The sequence below is a fragment of the Melanotaenia boesemani genome, chromosome 22, assembly GCF_017639745.1.
Source record: "Melanotaenia boesemani isolate fMelBoe1 chromosome 22, fMelBoe1.pri, whole genome shotgun sequence".
Classification (NCBI taxonomy): domain Eukaryota; kingdom Metazoa; phylum Chordata; class Actinopteri; order Atheriniformes; family Melanotaeniidae; genus Melanotaenia; species Melanotaenia boesemani.
The window spans coordinates 22,335,137-22,350,649 of NC_055703.1; the positions used below are offsets into that span (position 1 = coordinate 22,335,137).

The 15,513-nt window shown below is 38.6% G+C and overlaps 1 protein-coding gene across 1 annotated transcript in view; it reads left to right on the forward strand.

The window, feature by feature from the left end:
* The window catches only part of LOC121633261, a 61,462-nt gene extending 46,132 nt beyond the window's left edge, over positions 1-15,330 (forward strand). Inside the window, exons 4-9 of the mRNA XM_041975127.1 lie at positions 12,800-12,943; positions 13,100-13,192; positions 13,491-13,519; positions 13,806-13,856; positions 14,112-14,180; positions 14,921-15,330. Coding sequence (XP_041831061.1) covers positions 12,800-12,943; positions 13,100-13,192; positions 13,491-13,519; positions 13,806-13,856; positions 14,112-14,180; positions 14,921-15,043 — 509 coding nt within the window. The 3' untranslated portion in view covers positions 15,044-15,330. The remainder of the gene's footprint in view (positions 1-12,799; positions 12,944-13,099; positions 13,193-13,490; positions 13,520-13,805; positions 13,857-14,111; positions 14,181-14,920) is intronic.
* Positions 15,331-15,513: the final 183 nt, after the last annotated feature.

Consider the following 15,513-nt stretch of genomic DNA (forward strand, 5'->3'; position numbering starts at 1 on the left):
AGGTCATCTGGATCCAGTTTCTTATCAGTTCCCAGAGTCAGAACCAGACATGGAAAAGCTGCATTCAGCTTCTATGCTCCACATGTCTGGAACAAACTCCCAGAAAGCCTCAGATCAGCTGAAACCCTCAGTTTATTTAAATCCAGGTTAAAACCCACCTGTTCTCTGCTGCATTTCATTAGTTTGTATTTAGAAGTCAAAATCTACATCTGGTTCTTTTAAGCTGGAATCATGTTTTAATATTGTCTTTAACTTTTTTTCTTGCATTTTATCTATTTTATTTTAGCATATTCCTTCTGCTTTTATTTCATTAATTGCATTTCTTTTAATCTTTGTTTAATTTTTTTTTATTTTATTTTTGAATAGTGAAACAGCAGACAGCTGTGAGGAGAGTACATGAGTGTGTCATGTCATCAAACCCTGCTCACAGAGAGGAGACACCGGATCAGCCCTTCCAAGATGAAGCATCTTATTTTTCTGAATGCCAACCTACACTGAGGACATTAATGCTTCTTTCTTGAGTTTGGTTGTCATTCTGTTTTGTGGATTTGTTTGTGCAATATAACATTTTTGTTGAAATAGTAAACACAAGTAAATGGTTTTGTATCAGAGTGAATGCACAAATGCACAAATTCAAAACACAATTCATTTTTGAGAAGTTAAGGAAAATAATGGGGCTTAAAAAGTTGTTAAATTAAGAGCCGTTCGGGTACCAAAAGAGCCGGCTCTTCTTTGGGAGTCGAGCCAAAAGAGCCAGCTCTCTGAAAAGAGCCGAACATCCCATCACTTGTATTCAGGAAGCTGTGTATTAAAGAACAAGAATAATTCTTATAATGTCAGCGATTTTTATCTAAAGCTCAGCAATCAACAGATGAGCAGAAGGCAATCATGGAAATATAAATAACTTTCTGTCCTTTGGAGATCAGAGGTCTGTACGACAAAGCTGGATTTTCTCTTATCCAGGTAACTTCAGGGTTAACTCTGGCTTTTCTCTACAACGAAGCTGGTTAACTTCTTACTGGGGGTAAATCGCTATGGTAACTTGTGCTGAATGAATATCCTGCTCTGGAGCAGGTTATGTTCTGTATAAGCATAAAGCATCACCTCCTGACCAATCAGTTCTCCTGGAAAATGTCCCACTTATAGAACATCATATGCGCGTTGGTGCATGGATCGTGAGAGCAGCTCTCAGGAGAGAAAGAGTTTTTAGGGACAGATGCATCATTTTGCTGAAAAATTAAAGCCTTGTCACTCATCCCTTTGAAGTATGTTTTTGTTCTTCTTCTTGACTTGTTCCCGAGTCTGTTTATCTCAGCTACGGTTGCATCTAGGATAATGAGGTTAATAATAATGGTTGCACATGGCAGAACTGCATAAACATGAATTTATGCAACGCACAACTACTCATGTCGTCATTTTGAGGAATTAATATTTCATCAAAAATCCGGCTGCTGAGTCTCAAAAAGCTGAATGGAAAATGTAAAGGCAGGAAATGAGGAAGCGCTCTTCCTGAAACATCTGGGCCTCAATAAAGTGGAATTGAATGATCAGAGTGCTGTTTGTTTATACTTTGCCATGAATTAATATTGTATAATAATACAGACCTCAGGTCATCTCTTGCTCACTGATAAACTGTCATTTGACCAGGGATGTTCAAACTTTTGCATGTCTCTGTAGATGAAGTTTGTATTTTAATGTCTCTTCCAGATCTCTGACACTGTGACCTACAGCACTGTGAAAGCTTCCTCCTCATCTACTGGAGTTTCTATTGATCCAAACAGCCTCTACTCCACCGTCAACAAACCACAGAAATAAGACGTTATTTACTGAATTTACCATTTTTTCTTTATAAATCGTTGCTTTAATAATGGATTTGGAAAATTAATGCATCAGCATGCCAGCTAATGAAGAATATTATAACAGAGCAGTCATAGAGGATATACTATATCATGGGCAAAAGATTTAAGGAGGATCATCTGTTTTCATTACTTTCAATTCATTCTTGTTCAGACTTCTCAATGTACAGAGCTTTAGACATAAATAAACACAGATAATCGCTGACTAAATCATGATGATTTTTGTTTTTTTGACATGTTAAACACAAATTAAATTATTCAGAACCTGGCTGTAACTCCATGATGCCACCTAAAGTCTCCAGCAGGGGGCGGTAGAGCTGTTTATCTATGTAAAGAAGCACACTGCTTCCTCCCCCGAGTCAATGCATGCAGGGTTGGAGGAATGTTTGTGTATGTGCATCTCTAACTAATGTTCTCCTTCTCATGACTTTTACATTTCTTGTTTTAATATAAGGAGCTAAAAATAACTGAATATATCTTGTTAGGATTTTGGGATATGTAAACTGTACTCAGTACTCAAATCATTAAAATACAAACTATTATTTATTATTAATTCAGAATGATTTTTTTCTATTATATAATGTTTTTTTTCTCCACGATAATCAATTAATTCAACACTCAGCTGCTCACCTCCTTCTTCAGGGGCCACCTGGACATGTTCAGGTAGGGGTGGGAAGGGGAGGGGGAGCAGACCAGCTTGCTAGTTGTTTACCTGCGTTAATTATTTGACTAAAACAACAGTGAAATTAATTAAATCCAGAGATTTCTTCAGAAATATGAGCTAATATGGGAGCGAAGTGAGCTAGCTTATATGAACAAAGTTTAGAAGAAACAACAAGCTGATGTTCCACAACTTTCCATCAGACGAACTAACTGACCCACCTTGCCTCTGAAAGAACTGGGTGACGTACTGTTTACCCCTCTGTTCTCTCTCCAGTCTCAGCTTTTTTCTTTTCTTTTAAACTTCCTGATTTTTGAGGCATCCTGCTGTTTTACCATTCACTCGCTGTCTGTCTGTTGTGTTGCTCTGGAGCTGATGAAGCAGGTGGACTGAACAATTAAAGGGAAATATTCTAAAACGTCATCATAAATGTTAAAATGGGTGTTCATAAATGTTTCCAAAACAAAGAAACTTAGTGATACCAATCCACTGTAACTAAAATATTTGCATGATTGTAAGTTTATCACTGAGGATCGATAATTCTGTTAGGATTATAATTGCATTGAGGGCCCTTCTGGGCCCCTGTCAATCATGGGCCCCTACAATCCTTCTCCTCCCTACTTAAACATTTAACAGTTGTACACTTGCATTCAAAATTGTAGAGAAATTCTAATTATGTTCACCTGTAAAGGTCATTTTACATTTTAAGTCTGTTCTGACATCATTCAGCAAATTAAATATCCCTAACTTTTTGCGAGTAGCGTATGCCTCACTACTTATTCCAAATGGGATCTAAGCTCCAGTCCACTAAACCTTCAACATACAGGCACCCACGTCAATCACATCAGGGTAAGACAGGTTTACCACTGAACCCTCTCACACCTAAAGAAATATATTGAATGAGATGATTAATCTAAAAAGTAGGGGTCAAAAAAGAACCATTAAATTAGGTCAAAAAAGTCAAATAATCAAATGTGGGGTCCCTTTGCTACAAATATAAACCGTATTCATAGGTTTAGCTTTCTTATGTAAAATTAATTTTGGATGAGCTTAGGTTGAAGGGCATTTTTGTAGGAATCTAGTTTGATATGATTTTTAGCATGTGGGGCCTGGGAGCTGGCTGCCTGGTTGGTTGCCCTGTGGGAGCTTAGTGGTGGTTTCAATATTGATAAAACAGGTGTCACATGTCAGTGGTGATTACTATTCACTCATGTGATCACCTGTGTAGGAATTTGGATTAAGGGATGGGTTAAGTGTGACAACATCTGAAACCTCAGAGAATCAAGATAAGTTAAATCTTATTTTTCCAAGCTTGACTAGCTAAGGATTTTTATGGGGAAGGCAGAATATCTTAATATTAACATCTGTTTCTTTTATGTGTTTTTTTGCAAATGAATGATCAACTTTGGACAAAAGACCATGTGTGCCACAGGCTTGAAAAAGAGGGTTTTGGTGACTTTGTAAGTGCCTTTTCAGGTGAGACATGAATTTGCAGTGTCCCTGTTGTCCTTTTAAAACCACAATGCAGAGAAGATATCTAAAACATATTGAACTATACCTTTAAAGTGAAGCCAATTTTGTTGCTGAATGTGACAAAAATGGATGCCCAAGAAAATATATCAAAATATCATCATTTCTAAAACATATAAGCCAGAAACACTGCAGCACAGTCCAGCAGGAAAACACTGAAGTGGACCAGCATGGACCTATCATACGTCTTGTAAAATTTGTTTGTGTTACAAACCAGGATTCGTATTCCTAAAGATTGAGAATCCTCTCAGAGAGCTCTTAACTTAGCCTAAAAATTCCTAGCAAGGAATCTCAACCAAGGAGTGATTCCAGAACATTTTCAGAGAACTCTGAGCAAGGAATGGACAGCAGCTCCGATCTAAGTGAGGAGGTGTGGTTGACCCCATTGCTAGGTATGAGTCATCATTTTAAGAGCTGGGATTGGTTGAGCCTAAAAGATAGGCACACTGTGAAAATGGGCACAGGATGGACTGTCAAATCAATTAACTTAATCACAGAATCAAATCTATGAAAACTGTAATTATAAATAATATTTTACATAAAAAGAAAATCTTTTAAATGAATATTAAGCTATACTTTACAGTTATCCTACAGAATGTGTAGACACTTGGACCCACTTGCAGAGTATTCACATGCTGATAGTTATATTTATTTGCTTACATTTACCATGCTGGTCATTGTTGCACTTTCAACTTTAAACATTTCAACTCCATTTTGTATTAACGAGGGTAAAATGGCTCAGCTTCCACCACTGTCTGTGATTGCCAACCTGCCTATAAGAAGCAGTGTTGGTTAGCGTTCAAATGAACAGCCACGGAGAAGAAAAGAAGAAGGAAACCCAACTGGGCAGAGGAACAGTGTTTTCTCCTGGCTCAATTGGTCAAAGAGCATAAAAGCGTTTTGTGAAGTAGATTTTAAGAACAACCACAAACATGTTTCCTGCACGATGCAATCTGTAACGTTTAATTAATTCATTGTTATCCAGTGTTTGGATAATATCTCTCTGACTTCTTCTGTCCACCATTCTGGCCTCTGCTTAGGGAACTAGGCGACTCAGAAGCTCTCTTAAGCGCTAGGATTCTTTAGGAGTAGCTTTTATCTTTAATAGGATCTACTTGTCAGTTTTAGGGGAAATTCTAAGAAAACATCTGGATTCTCAGAATTTTCTTAGAATTTGACAGCTAGGAGCAACTCTTTGCACTAAGAAACTTTAGGAATATGGGCCCTGGAATGTGTTTACTGAAAAGACATTTAAATTTACTAACATAAAATAATGTTACACCTAATCTGATCGTGTGCCAAATGTGGTTTGTGTTGCAGGAGTTAGAAGACAAGCTCCATCAGTCTGTTCCACTGTCACTATTACTATGTGCCTCTTCTCAGATTATTCTCACTGGACCATCCATTACTGTTGGCAGACAGCTAGGTAATTCATCTGGTGTAGTAATTATGTCTTGTATGGACACTACTGACTGACTTTTTTGTCTTTCCTTTCTATGTCACCATTGCTGGAGATTATATTCATCCACCTGACGAGGACATCTTGGGGTGACTGGCTTGTCTGTCTGTAACATTGGTTAATCCACTGGCCTATACTCAACTTTATTCCCCACAGGACCAATCTAGCCTCTAACCATATGGTTATAGGCAGCACATTTTTTCTAAGAGTGTAACACAAACTAACACCTCATTAATCACTAATGCACCACCATGATATGCTCATCATTTTATTCTACTTCACTAATCATACAAGTCTATATTTTACAAGTACATCTAATTAAGTCTTTGTTCATCTAATGTATTTTCATACAATAGTTTAATAAATGTGAGCAGAAGAGAAGCAAGTTCATCAGCAGACTGTGATTTATGCCAGACTGGCCTCTAAGAAAAATGAAACATCTGCATCCAAGGCCAGACAGTAGAGAAGAAGCTGCCTTTGCTCTGTGTTTCCATCTGTTTCATCTGCCCAGCAAGGGAGTGTAAGATGAGGGTATAAATACTGAGTTCACTACACAGACAGAGAGCTCCTCCATTCAGATGTATGAGCAACTGACGTGTGTGACCTCTCTGTCTCTTGCAAGATTAAAACACTTTGATTCAGTTCAACTTTGTCATTGTTTTCTTAATTTCTCACTGGAAATTGATAAAAAGAAAAAATCCACAACAGCAAACATGGTGACAGTGGACGAGATAATGATGATGTACATTCTTAGAAAGAGATGAAAAGAAGCAGCAATGGTGGTCGTCTGTGCAGCAATTAATGATGTAGCAGCTTTTTTTTTTCTTTCTTTCTTGTATTTTCCTTTAACTGGTCACACACCAGCTATTCTGCTTGACACTGACCACATGGTTTCCGGTGTTACTTCTTTGTTTGCTGTGCCATGGCTTTTATCAACAGCTATGACAACGAACAAAATTATGCAGGTAAAGGATGCAGGAGACGAATGAAATGTTCTGTATCCATCTTTAGCTTAGAGCATAAATGGGCCTATGAATGGCTTGTCTTGTAATTGTTGACACATAAACTTATACAGGATGAACAAATAGAACATGGGAAAGTTTAGCAGTCAAATAATAAATTAACTTGCATATAAAAGATTAGCCAAACATACAAGGTCCTAAATCTTTTTTATAAGGGAAGTTTTAACTTTGTCTCTGCAGTTTTACAGCATAAAAACAGGCTGCAGTGATCAGGATGGATCAGACATCAACTTTATGCAGATGTGGCTCAGAAAAATACAAATATGTGACATGAAAAATCTTTGCATACCAGCCATTATAAAGCAACGTTTGTTCAAAAGTAAGACTGAGAGCAAAGTTCAAAGGTCAAACTTTCAAATTTATCTGCCTCTGTTTCTACATTCTCACCAACACACTTCATCTTCAGGTTTCAGGACAAATAGCAGGTGAAAAATAACAAAGTCACTATCAGGAAGTGACGCTTCACAAACCAGAAGAAGCTCATAATATATTTCTGTTTAAGAAACCACTTTTAGAGACTCGGTCATTTGTGAAGGAGACAACAAGAGAGACAGAAGCACAATGGTTCCACTCAGATGGATTAAAATGTCTTTATTCCTGATTCTGATGCTTCAGTTTACAGGTAAGGAAACATTTTTAACATGTTATTCAAACCAGTTTCAAAGCTTTAATAATGTATCTTTAATAAGTTTTCCTCCTCTAACACAGACATGTTTTATCTGTAAGTTGGTTACAAATTTGTGTTGATTGTAAAATGATCCTCACACTAAAACAAAACATGACAGACATTTATATTCAACAGTTTATTTTTCATATTTTAATTTTTCTCAACAACAGCAGCTGAGCAAAGTCCATCCTTCACTGTCAGAGTTGGTGATGACGCTGCTTTGCCTTGTGAAAATAATCAGCATAACTGTGACAGGACGACCTGGATCTTTATTAATAACATGGGAACAGTACGGCTGACTGAACATGGACAGATTCACAGAGAAGCAGCATCTAAATCAGACAGACTGAGTCTTACAATGAACTGTTCTCTGGTTATAAAGAAGGTCACAGACGAGGATGCTGGTCTTTACTCCTGCAGACAGTTTGTATCAGGACAAAAACAAGGACCAGATTTTGGGGCTCATCTGTTTGTTATTAACAGTGAGTATTTACATCATGATGTTTTCAGCTCAAACTGTCTTGTTAGAACAACAGACTGAAATATGGCACAATAATTATGATCACAGTGATGAAGTTATTTTCCTCTTGTTGTCTTTCTCTCACAACATCTCCATCTTCACCAGTAACTGAACAGAAGAACAAAGATAAAGTCACTTTGTTCTGCTCTGTGTTGGGATTTAAACACTGTAGACACACAGTGGAGTGGCTGTATGAGGGTAAATCCTCAGGTATGAAAATTAAATGAAATAATACTTTACTAATCCCTTTGGAGGTCCTCAGGGAAATTTGTGTTTCCAGTACAACCCGTCCAAGACTAGACAGTAACAACATATAACACAAACAGGATCGAGCATACTGAGGCAGCAGCCGTTTCTACAGCGCTCCTTTTCATTAGATATAGGCGGAAAGATATAACAGCGGCTGGAGAGAGAAAAAAAAGGCATAAAAACAGGCTCCACACTAAGGGCCCAGCTACTTGTCCTGTCATTTCTGAGCCTCTCTCTTGAACTGTGGATTCCAGTGTGGAGATGCGAAAAAACACTCCTCGGTACATAAAGCACATAACTCAGACACTCACAACATCAGAAACACGTGGCGGGGGAGAGGGGTCTCCCATCGCAGCAGAGTTCAACCTGCCTCCCGGGAGTGGAGGGTGGGGGGGGGGTGGGGGGAGGGACAACCAAGGCAGTGAATTATCGGGGAGGTGCATCTGTAGTGGTGTATGTGAGTGTGGTGCATGTGTGTGCGCAGTAAGTGAGCATGCAAACTTGTCCCAGTTTCCATCTCCAGTCTCTGCCCTGATGATAGTGGGCATCCATGGGAGCAGATCCAGGTAAAAGTTCACCGCCGTGAGGGGAGGGTGGGGGACTGAGCATCCGCCAACATAACCTTCCAAGAGAACTTTGTAACCAGCCATCCAAGGCCAGTACAGGGAGCCGAATTGATAACAGCATTTGTTTTGGTTTCAGGCCAGAGCTGTTTCGTCTGCCTTGAGTCTATCAGTGGTCCCACTGGCGACTCCACTCATCCGAATTGTGGGTCAATTTCCATCCAGCCGAGCCGACAACTTCTCCAAGTTGGTGTCCACCTTACGTACAAGCTCAGAAATCGCAACCAGCTTGCCATCCTGAGCTAGAATAGCCTCCAGTTTGTGATTTAGCTCCTGCAACGCCAAAGTCTGATTGTTCTCAACACACCGGCACAGAAATCCGGCAGCTTGCCAGTGGCCCCCAACAGTGTCCGAATTTTGCGATATGCCAGGAAACTGCCCGCTCCAAACAACAGAAACCCAGCTATCATGAATCCGAATGTATAGATGTCTTCAGCGTCCTCGACAGAAAGGATCGACAGGCACATGACTTTCCACACGCCCCAGGAATCCATCACATATCCAGCCAAAAATGTTCCGCCAGGACAAGCAAGTTCCCCTACACCTGTTTTCCGGTTCAAATAAATTTGGTCGATTGCATTTAGTGATCAACTGATCAAATCCACAGGTCAAGATTTGAGTTTCGGAAAAGAAATGCAGAGAGAGGCTCAGAAATGACAGGACAAGTAGCAGGGCAGAGTGGGGAGAAGGGAGGAGAAGAAAAAGAGTCTGCCTTCGTCGAGAGCCGGAAGTAGATATTGGTTATATTTGCACATTCCTGCTTTGTCACTCTGACATTTACACCATCTCACCTGAGTCAGGAGTTAATAACTTATGTGGTATTGAAGTATAAAGTGACAGATATTTATACTGAAAAAATACACTTGCTACCCTTCATCCCTCAGTCATCACATGAGACAACAGGTGATGTAGGAGCTAAACTGTGATATGGAAAGTTAAGATGTTGGCGTAGGTTAGTGTACTTTGGTTATTTTTCTTGTACTGTGGTATTCATTGTGTTACACTATTTTTTGATGTTCGCCTAGTTGTTAAATGTCTTACAGCACCTGAAGTAGGCATTACGTTTGCTCTATGTGAGATACGGAAGACCAACTGTTTGTGATATTGATGCGTGGACTGACAGGTGTGCGGAGGTACAGAGAAAAAGGTTTTTTGACCGTCACTAAGTTATGTTACCAACAAAACTGTTGCTACAGTAAGTGTTAATTAAGAACTGTTGTGAAACCCAGGAAAAGCTTGGATGTACCAACTGAAAGATATTTGGAGCAACATAAAAATAAAACCGCAAACATGACCGAAGTCTTCCGTGATTTGTGAGCAAGAAAAGGTAATATAATAACGAGTCAAGCCTATCCAACCTCACCTCCTGTCAAGTAAAAGAGTGGCTTTAAAGTGCTACCAGTTGTTGCCACTACAGGTGAGAAAGTCATGAATTGTTTTTTTATCATATCAAACTGAAAATATTTGTTTATTTTTGGTGAATGTGAAATTTTTTATAACTTTTTATTTAATTTTTGCTAAAGCTGTTAAACAGAGAGTATGCTATGTTTGCTGCTCTGCTGGGCCCCCAGTCCTTCATCAAGCTCATCTGCCCCACCTGTGGTACTCCTTATTATCACACTACCGGCACCTGTGCTCTGCCCCACTTAAACCCTCTCCTGTTCATGCTTCCCTGCCAGATGGTCAACACTCATGCCTTGTTGATATCCAGCGGTTGCTTCCAGATTCCGGTATTCAACCCTGCTACAGCCCTCGGACTTCTTGTGCCTCTTCCCCTGTCGGACTGTTCCTGCTTAGTGCTCTCCTGGATATTCGCCTGCCCCTGCTAAGTAGTCTGCTTCTTGCCTCTCTGTGTATGACCCTTGGCTTCATAATCGCTACACCTTTGGATTGTGGCTCTCCCCAGACTGTATCCAGAATCTTTTCAGGATCCTGCACCCTGCATCACCTGAGGAACTCCCCGCCACTCCCTGCCGGACTGCACCCTGCTCTTCTCCTCCATTCCCTGGTTTCAAAAAATTTATATTGTATTCAAATCTCAATCACTGAGTGTGTGGCTGAATTTCTGGGTTCTCAGGGAGACATCATTAGAGTATGGTCTGAATCTATGCTGTGGTTACATCTTGTTGTGTTTTATCAGGTGAAGGAGAAACAACATTGACAACACAGTTATCTAGCACAACAAAATCAACAACAACAACATCAGAGACACCAAAATCATCCACTTCAAGTAAAGCAATGAGAAAAATAACATCAACATCATTTTAATCTTTTCTGTAGCTCTGTTTGTTCTGATCTCTGACATTTTTTCCAGACAACTAAATTGTAAACAATAATAATTATTGCATCCCATCTGCTGAAAATTATTATCTAAAAGAGCAAAGACTCATGTCTGCAGTATGAAAAAAAGACAATATCACTTATGTGTCAATGTCAGACATAAACTTATGAAAAAGAAAATAAAAAAAAATACATTCTGGCTGTGTTTAAAACGGTACATCTAAACGATCATTAATGTATATATGATTATCTAATTATAACTGGAGGCTGAAATTGCAGAGATCTGCACCTTTTGTAGACACATTCTCAGGAAAACGCTTCTTCACTTCTCAGAAGAAAATAGCATCAGTTTAGTAATTTATTAATAAACACATTCAAAATAGACGAGCTGCATGAAGGTAAAAGTTTATCTGTACCAGCAATCGTCACACATGCAGCTTCCTCTGTTCTTTGCTGAACTGTCCACTGTCATCTTCAGTGGAAAACAAAGCAGATTAAAGATTTAGTAAAATACATTTAACATGCATTAAAAGCTAAAAAGTTTTATTTTGACTCTTTAGACTCATTTAGACTTTTTAAATAAATAAGGGAATAAGAGGTAAACAACTCAATTAATTCAACAAGGAACAGAGGTGATAAAACACAGAGTGAAGTCGCTATCAGGAAGTGACGCCTCACAAACCAGAAGAAGCTCATAATATATTTCTGTTTAAGAAACCACTTTTAGAGACTCGGTCATTTGTGAAGGAGACAACAAGAGAGACAAAAGCACAATGGTTCCACTCAGATGGATTAAAATGTCTTTATTCCTGATTCTGATGCTTCAGTTTACAGGTAAGGAAACATATTTAATATGTTAAATAAATTATTTAAACCAGTTTCAAAGCTTTACTAATGTAGCTTCATTAAGTTTTCCTCCTCTAACACAGACATGTTTTATCTGTAACTTTGTTACAAACTTTTGTTAATTGTAAAATAAATCTCACACTAACAATAAACTTGTCAGACATTTATATTCAGCAGTTTGATTTAATATATTATAATTTTCTCACCAGCAGCAGCTAAGCGACATTCATCTTCCTCTGCTGTCAGAGTTGGTGATGAAGTCACTTTGTCTTGTGGAAATGTGACACATGATCAGAGTAACTGTCAAAATACGACCTGGAAACTCAATGATACGAAAACATCAGTAAAGCTGTTTGAACATGGACAGATTCACAAAAAAGCAGCAACTAAATCAGACAGACTGAGTCTTACAGCGAACTGTTCTCTGGTTATAAAGAAGGTCACAGACGAGGATGTTGGTCGTTACACCTGCAGACAGTTTGTATCAGGACAAAAACAAGGACCAGACTCTCATGTTTATCTGTCTGTTATTAACAGTGAGTATTTACATCATGATGTTTTCAGCTCAAACTGTCTTGTTAGAACAACAGACTGAAATATCACAATAATTATGATCACAGTGATGAAGTTATTTTCCTCTTGTTGTCTTTCTCTCACAACATCTCCATCTTCACCAGTGACTGAACAGAAGAACAAAGATAAAGTCACTTTGTTCTGCTCTGTGTTGGGATTTGGAAACTGTAGACACACAGTGGAGTGGATGTATGAGGGTAAAAAGAAAATTTACCTTCATACATCTTCCTGCTCTGCCACTGTGACATTTACACCATCTCACCCGAATCAAGAGTCAAAGTTATTAAAGTGTAAATTGACAGATGTTTACACTAATGAAATGCAGCTGTTTCCGTTCATTCCTCAGTCCTCAGGTGAGAAAACAGGTGAGAACATCAACGGTTTAGATTCTGTGGAATAAACATAATGATTATAAAGTTAAATTTCAACTTTACCTTTCTCAGCATTTTTCATGTCTAGAACATGTTGTCTTAATGCAGACTGTAGTTATTTCTTGTTATTGTGTTTGCTCAGATAAAAGATTTACAACATCAACACAGTCAATAACCATAACAAAAAAGTCAGAGACACCAAAAACATCCACTTCAAGTAAAAACTACATCAACAGCTCAATATCAGTGGACAGCCACACAAACAACAATCCATCACAACAAGCAGGTAGAGACTGAATCTTTCATCTTCTGCAGTGTGAATGTCAGACTGACTCTTGGCTGCTGGTGGAGATTTTCTCTGCTTCAGTCAGTGTGTCTCAGTCTGAAACTTGTTGTTGTTCAGAAACACTGATCATGTTTAACATTTTAATTCTCTTTCCAGGTTCATCGTGGTTGTTTATTATTGTTTCTGTGAGTTCAGCAGCTCTCTTAATCACTCCTGTGATGATCATCATCATATGGAAGAAAACTAAAGGTGAGAACATCTCCACATGGCAGCTCCACCCTCCATGCAGGTGTAGAAAAATAGTGTTTGATATCCAAACTTTTAATTTTGATGCATTTAGCTGAGTCTTGGATCTACAGAACTTCTCAATCTAACACTGACCTGATCAGAAACAGAAGTGAGGAAGTTAATCATGTGAAGATTGTTAGTTCAGATAAACATGTGTGTTAAAGCAGCTCTTCTTTGATGGTGATTTTTAGAAAACAGACAGGACTGAAAGCCTGAGCTTTGAGTTTAGAAGCTGAACTCGTTTCTTTTGTATTTTCAGGAAGTAAAAAGAAGAAGGAAGAAAACACAGTGAGTTTAAACTCTGAACTATTTAATATTTAACTGTGTTCTACAAAACACTGTTAAAGTCTGGTTTGTGTGGATATCAGTGATTTTATTTTGTGATAACTGCTGTAGTTTACATTGAATAAAAAGTTTATTTTTACAGCAGCAGGGTGAATGAAGTCTTTGTCACCACTAACAGCCTTTAAATGAGTTAAATGAACTCCTCTCTGACAGTCGTACATGTGGTGTGTAGTTTTGTGCTCAGACTCTTAAACTTACACAGATATGTTACTCATGTGTCATGGTGCAGGAACTGAGCTTAAACCCTGCAGTGACTCATTCTGGTCCAGAAAGCCGTCAGGTAACAGAACACACACTACACCCAATTACAAAGTCACACACACACACACACACACACTGATCTGTATGTGTTAGTTCTCTAAACTGTATATTTGAATAAACACAGTGAGCACTGGATCTATTTTTGTTCTGCAACAGAAGAGCAGAAGAAGCTACGATGATGATGATGAAATTGCTTTATTTAAATCAGTGTGTAATTTCTTCAGTATAAATCTTTACATCACTGAGCAGCCATGATGGTGTGTTCTCTGTACAGGCTGATCCTGAGGATGGTGTTTTGTACGCCTCCATCAGCTTCATGGATCAGACCAGACAAAGAGAACAGGTGAGTGGTGTCATGTATTATATGCTACATGTTGCTGCAAAAGCATGAACTACTGTGTTTTGTTCTATAGAAATAAGCAAATGTTTTGGTGTCTGTTGTCAAGATTGTTTTACTTTGAGTAACTGCAGAAAAACTGATCTGATTTCCAAACAGAATAAATCTATAGTCGGTTTAATTTAGGAAATAATATGTTGTCACATTTTTTTTTAAAGTTTCATCCATCCATCCATTATCTTGACCGCTTATTCCATTTCGGGTCGCGGGTGAGCTGGAGCCTATCCCAGCATTTTAACAGGTGAGAGGCAGGGTACACCCTGGACAGGTCACCAGTCTGTCGCAGGGCCAACACAGATAGAGACAAACAACCATTCACACACACACTCACTCCTACGGAGAATTTAGAGTGTCCAATTAACCTAACATGCATGTCTTTGGACGGTGGGAGGAAGCCGGAGAACCCGGAGAGAACCCACGCATACACGGGGAGAACATGCAAACTCCACACAGAAAGGCCACCACCCTCAAGGTTCGAACCTCCCCCCAGCCGAGATTCGAACCGGCGACCTTCTTGCTGTGAGGCTGCGGTGCTAACCACCACACCACCGTGCAGCCCTAAAGTTTCATTAAAAAGTAAAATCATCGTCGACTCACTGATTCACTTTCTCAGAATCTTGATCAGGGATGTTCAAACATTTGCATGTTTCTGAAGGTGAAGTTTGTATTTTAATGTTTCCTTCCAGGTTTCTGACACTGTGACCTACAGCACTGTGAAAGCTTCCTCCTCTTCTACTGGAGCTTCCATTGATCCAAACAGCCTCTACTCCACCGTCAACAAACCAAAGAAACTAAAAGTTACGTCTTAAAATCAAGATTTCTTTTTCATAAATGTTTCATGAATGGATAATGTTAGAATATTAATGTACAAACACACTGACTAATGAAAGATATTATATCAAAGCTTTATGAGTATCAGCTTTTAAATTCTCATTGTACAATAACGCCTGAAAGTTTTAGAATTTAACTCGAGAGAAGATGAAATAAACAGGTCGTCTGTCCCAACATCATGTCTCTGGATCTTTTTTTATTGTTTTTTTTGTTTGTTTTATATTAGTTAATATTCTATAAATTCTTCATGGAACCATATTTCTTGTGTAGTTTTCATCTCTAAAACATGGTTCTACTTTTCATACTAATATTTTCTTTCTTTGTTTTAATAGATTTTGGTTGAATAAGTGTTGTGACTTTGGAATGTCACTCTTGTTGTTTTCACCTCGACTTTTTCAGTTTTCTTGAGTTGCAAATATTTCCTGCAGTGACAGAGCTTTTGGTAAGT